Consider the following 6,251-nt stretch of genomic DNA (forward strand, 5'->3'; position numbering starts at 1 on the left):
TCAAGTTATTATTTAATATGAACTTTCTTTGGAAAGCAAAAATGATATGAGATTTAAAATGCTGATGGCCTGATTATTTAACTTCTACATACCCTATTTTTCTTTTTCTCACTTAATTAAATAGGATTTTAAAAGCATACTGGCTATGTTACGGGATCTCTTTGGAAAGAGGTAACCAAGTTTAGAATAGATAAGGCAGGGGTTACAAATGGCCCAGCACAGACCACAGGGCAGAGAACTGGACTCAGATAATGATTGCCATACTACTGATTTACTGATTTGTAGATTGGATTCTGAACTCTGGGACTGTTTTCTAAAACTGAACACCTAACCCTCCAACTTTGGTAGAAATGACTCCTGCTTAGCTTCTTCTTTCAGTTTTTCTCTAACCTGGTGCCTCCAGCTGGAGCACCCAATGTAATAACCTAGGTCTTGAATCTATATTCTAGATACAGGAAAACCAGAAGAGAAAGTGTTTTGCAACTTGGAAGAAAGGGGTAGAAATGTCTAAAGTTTATGGAATTCACAGGTGATTGCTTGTTCATCACAGAGTGACTGTTAATATAAAGTAAATTATATGTAAATGAACCACACAAATGCAAATACATAACAAGCATTGAGAAATGTGTTATTTTAAAAAGAATTGCAAATGTTTTTTGTTTGGGGTCTACAACAAAGCTTTTGATACTTGTTTAAAAAAAGGCAAAGCATTTAATATCAAAGAACACAACATTCAGAGTTGTTGTATATATTTGAAAGATCAATAATCTCAAAGAAAATAACTTTATTACTAAAATGGAGACATTCAACATATCTAGGACAGAAGACAAGAAAATACTTATAAACCAAATATTATCTACTTAACCAAGCCATTTGGTAATAATAAGCCACTTTGCTGTCACCCAAAATTTATAAATGAATGCTCATGTAAATAAATCTAAAACATAAAGTTAGGAAATGGAATTGATTTGCTTATGTTGTAATTTAGTCAACTACTAAAATAACAGGTTAGCACAAGTATTTCAGAAAATATGCAACTCAAAAAGAATTACATGTAATTTACATGCCTCTGTAGATGGATAGAACAGGCCAATGTCTGAAGAGGCAAAAGGCCTGATGATCAGTCATTTGTGGTTGTATCTTGAAAATCTAGACTGACCAACTTTCGTTCTTACAGGTGTCAAAATCTAAGAGGAAATATAGTGTACACAAAATGTAGATAGAAAAAAATGGCCTGGATAACAGAAATAGAGACTGAAGAATTGTTTTACTAATTTAAAATGAGGGATTACCATTCTTATGAAGATTCTTGCAAAAAGAAAAGAAATATATACAATTTTAATAATATGAATACTAGCAAGTATCATTGTGTTTGATCTGTTGAGCTAACACACATTTGAAGAAATTTTGCAAAGGATTAGGATTATTACTGAAATACACATCTCATCAGATTCCACTACTGTTTATCACCATGTTTCAGACATCTGGCAGGATTTCATACACCTCTGAGTTTCTGACTGTATCCATAGTTCTTCATAAATAAGTAAAATCAAGAGATTATTAGAAGTGCTTTAGACCTACATTTTTAATTGACCATAAATGGTTTATTTGTAGAAAGCCATATAGTTAAATCATTTAAGAGAGTTGAATATTTTGTATACTTTGATCCAATAAACCTCTTCTTTGCAATTATAGAAAGCTTGATAATTACAAATGCATGTATCAATAACTTAATAATTAAGTATTGTAGATATTTTATATAAGAAAAATGAGGGAATACATACAGACAAATTTTAATATAAATTGAAATCTATAGTTTAAGAAAATATTAAGTGTAAGACTATGCAAATTTATCTACTGATATCATATACATTTAAAGCAAATGTATATTGTTTGAGAAAAATAATTTTAAAATAAAAATTTAAAAATAAATTATTGATTTAAATTTATAACTTGGTGGTGGACCTAGGGCTATTATGTTTATGGTTGTTTTTAAATATTTGTAATTTTGCCTCTGCAAAACTGTTAGAAATATAATGAGATTGTCAGTATGTCTTCATGTGTATGTGTTAGGGACTAAAAGCTAGTGAATCTATGTTACAAGGCTATTAAATTTTTTATTAATTTTAAGGAACAACACTTTTAATACTAAAATGAAGAGAATAAGACAATATATTTCCATAAGTACATGATTTTATAATATAGTTTATGTACAGGAAAGCAAAACAAAACATTATACTTCATTAGAGTTTAAACAAAACCCAATGAATAAAATCATTCACATATATAATTAAACAATCATAAACAATGGGTCAAATGATTCCAACCAGCGAATTTTGTACTAAACAGATACATCCTTGCAACCCTCTTTAGGATCTTATTTCTCAGACTGTAAATAACAGGGTTGAGAGTTGGAGGCAGTACTGTGTAAAAGATAGAGAATAAAAACTCTAAAGCAGTGGGAGAGTCTGAGGCTGGGTTGAGATATGCAAAGGTTGCTGAAGAAAGACAAAATGAGATAACAAAGAGATGGGGAAGGCAAGTAGAGAAGACCTTAGACCTGCTTTCAGCAGAGGGCAGAGAACTGTGGAGAATATGTGGACATAGGAGATGACAATCCCAATAAAGCAGACAAAGGCAATTGCAGACAGGAAATTGACCAGTCCCATTATTACAAGGTAATTATTAGAACAGGAGAGCTTGAGCAACTGGGGAACATCACAAAATAATTGGTGAATTATTTTCTCACCACAAAATCTGATTGAGAGTATACCTGTTTTGTATAAGGTTCCAGACATGCTTCCACTTAGCCACACAACTGCCACAGCCCAAGTACACTTTCTGGGACTCATGATGACTTCATAGTGCAGTGGGAGGCAGATGGCCACATAGCGGTCATAAGACATCACTGTGAGAATGGCTGTCTCACTCCAGGCCAAAGCTGTGAAGAAAAAAACCTGAATCATACACTGTCCATATGAAATGTAGCCACTTCCTGCCAGGGAATTGTCAACATACTGGGGAACTGTAATGGAAAGTGATGAGAGGTCCAGAATGGAAAGATGCTTCAGAAAGTAATACATTGGAGACTGGAGCTGTGGGTCCAGTATTGTGATGGTGATAATGATGAAGTTCCCTGCTGAGCCAAATAGGTATGTCACCAGGAAGAGCAAAGAATGCAAGATCTGAAGCTCATAGTTGTCAGAGAAACCCATGAGGAGAAATCCACTCACTGTAGTTATATTTTTCACAATCATTGTGAAAACAAAAATTGTCATGGCAGCTGGAAAATAAAACATTGCTAAATTTAGCAGAAAGATTTTTAGGCAATATTTATCTGTTCATCAATATTTATTTCAATAATTAGCCTCTATATACTATCTATCTATCTTCTATTATCTACTATCTATATTTATATATTTTTTCTATTTATCTATCTCTATCATCAACCTATACTTGTTGAAAAATTTAAGTGAGAGCACATTTTTCTCATCTCCACAGATTTCACACTATCCACTCATAAAGCAGTAGCTACAGGTGTACATGTGGTCCATCACAGGTCCTATCAAGGAATGTGCTTTTGTTTGGCCCATGTAAAAGCACTGTTCCAATACCACAATTGCTTTTCTTTAAATATTCAATAGTGAGTCAGTATTGGATGGACTGTGGAATGAGTTTTTGAACATAGATAAGATTTGTTATGTATAGCTCAGGCAGGGTACCACGTTAGCAATTGAAATAGTTATTTTTAGAAAATATACCAGGAATTAAAATATGGTTTGCTTGTCCACTGGAAAAGGCTATTCTCTCTTAGAAGACAATACTGTCATTATAGAAAGAGGATATTGATTATTGTTGAATCAAGTGTAAAAATTCTTTTGAATACTATTCAGGAATTATTGAAATCAAAAAGAGAAATGTTTATGTAAAGGTAATGCTCACATGACACTCTCAGTTTAGACATCCTATTTCATTTATGGAGTGTTTTGGAGACAAGCAGCTTCCATCTGAATTTAACTGCTATCACTAACCTTCAGATGTAGCTACCAAAGTGTTATTAGCTCTTACCAAAAACTGAGATAATTGCAAAGACAGATGGTGATTTCTTGATATGGTTTAAGATGCAAGGAAAATGTCCAATATTCAATAAGAGACTGCAAATTTAATGTCATTTGTGATTCCAATAGAACTTGTCCTTTTGATATTTGAGGGATTGAAAATAACTCATCATTCTTCCCTTGCAAGTGGCATGTTGGTATTTGGGGGATGATGAGCATAAAATGAATTGTCAACTTTCTGCATGGTTTTACTTTTTGTTTCATTAGTGAGTTCTAGGCAACAGAATAAAGTGAAATTTCATTACATTGTTTCAAGTTTAATTTAAAATTTGTGTACTTACAGAAGCAATTGCAGAATAAAATTTGAGGTCACCAATTTCAAACTTGAGACATTCTTTATTTAATGGCATCTCTTGTGACAAGAAAATCTCAGTCCAGCATGCTCACACCTCTTTCTCAAAGAATGAACCTACATCCAAACACCTGACAGGATGTTGCAATTTGATTGTAATTAAAGTGATCTTACAGCCAACCATGATATCAGAAACTAAGACCCTAGACCTGTGGCAGCATGAGGCTGAATTCAAACCAGTGTGTGCTCCACAGAAAGATCCATCACCTATGGGAAAATAAAACACTTAAATAAACTAGATGAAGTTGTACCATCTGGTTCAGCTTTTATACTTGAAAGCCTCTTGTCTCCTGTTCTGTGTACCTCAATGATAACTTGAATCATTCTAGAATATCCTCAAACTGCTTGATTTCTTCAAAACTTCATATACAGAATAGAAATCAGAGCATATCAAAGATCTCCTTATATTTCTCACTGTTTTCATCTTTTCAAATTCTTTGCTTTGATCGTATTTTTCATTGAGGTTGGTAAAATAATAAACATACCTATAATTATTGTTCATAATAAATTTTATATTGGTTCATTTAGATTAACAATTCTATCTGATAAGTCAAACTTGTTCATTTAATATTAATATTTTAATCTGACAAATCAAACCAGTAAACTGTGAGTTGAGAAAGCTGAGTAATATTGATCATTCATAGTAATGAGATAGGAGCCATGTTTGAGTCCTTCCTAAAATAGGTGCCCATTTATCCACACCAATAGTTTCATCCTTTTGCAGTTATGCATTTAAATAGAAAAAAATTTAAGTGTTCATAGCTTAAGTAACAATATTGACATCTAGTTATAATTACTTATACATACCAAAAAACACACACAGGGACAGAGTAATAATCACATTGAATATGACTATTTGGGATGCCTGTAATGTTGATATCTGAGAGCTGTTAAATAAGTGCTTTAACTGTCTACAGATGTGTAACATGTGAATATAACATGTTAACTTTTCTCATTCAGTAGTCTTCTCACATGGTCTCTTATGTTTATATGAATTTTTAAATTGGTTTATTTTCAGTAAGTTTCCCTTGCATCCTTGTTATAATGTTAGCCTTGCTTTTCCAACCTAAGTTTGTGTTAGAATTTCCATTAAATACTTATCTTTCCTCATTCAAGTTCCAGAAACTCTCTCCAGGATGATTTGTGTATGTGGCTCTCCAACCTGATCAACAATTTATCATATTTCTTGTGCATGTTTGCAGACTTTTAAATTATATTATGTCCCTACAGAACAATTATGGTAAACTGTCTTCTTGCAGATAAGGGAATGAATTAGAAGTGTACTGTCTTCTGAAATGGAAATTTGGACTTAGACAAAGTTACTTCATTTACTTTGACCCCATGTCACCTGCGACATGGAGTCACTACAATTTCCACACAGCTAGTAAAGGATTTTGTGAGCTTGAGGTTTGGTTGTTCTATATCAATGCTTTTAGTCTTTATTAGACCTGTGAATCTCCCAGAGATCTGATTAGAGATCAGAACCCTGGGTACCATACTGAGTGTTTCTGATTTAGCCATTGCAGAAAGCACAGAAGCTAGTATAAATTCCAGAGTAGAGGGCTACTGTGTAGCAAAACCGTGCATTTCTGACAGGCCAAAAATAATATATGAATTACAATAGAAAAATAACATAGGAATTTACACATTTGTTCATCATTGTTTATTCTAACAGTTAATATCAAAGGATTTATAATTTATCAGTAAGAACAATGGTAGAAATCTATATACAGAAATATTTCTCCTATGTGAAGTTTTGAGTATGTGTTAAGGAATCATCA

At 32.7% G+C, this 6,251-nt stretch overlaps 1 protein-coding gene across 1 annotated transcript; it reads right to left on the reverse strand.

The window, feature by feature from the left end:
• Positions 1 to 2,450: 2,450 nt before the first annotated feature.
• LOC127673275 (olfactory receptor 14J1-like) lies at positions 2,451 to 3,257 on the reverse strand. Its single transcript, XM_052168851.1, has one exon. The coding sequence runs from the start codon at positions 3,255 to 3,257 to the stop codon at positions 2,451 to 2,453; it is 807 nt and encodes a 268-aa protein (XP_052024811.1).
• Between the last annotated feature and the right edge of the window lie 2,994 nt (positions 3,258 to 6,251).

The sequence above is a fragment of the Apodemus sylvaticus genome, chromosome 22 (assembly GCF_947179515.1).
Source record: "Apodemus sylvaticus chromosome 22, mApoSyl1.1, whole genome shotgun sequence".
Lineage (NCBI taxonomy): Eukaryota > Metazoa > Chordata > Mammalia > Rodentia > Muridae > Apodemus > Apodemus sylvaticus.

Coding starts and splice junctions, on each gene's coding strand:
- LOC127673275 (XM_052168851.1), bottom strand. CDS start 3,257: ATGATTGTGAAAAATATAACTACAGTGAGTGGATTTCTCCTCATGGGT.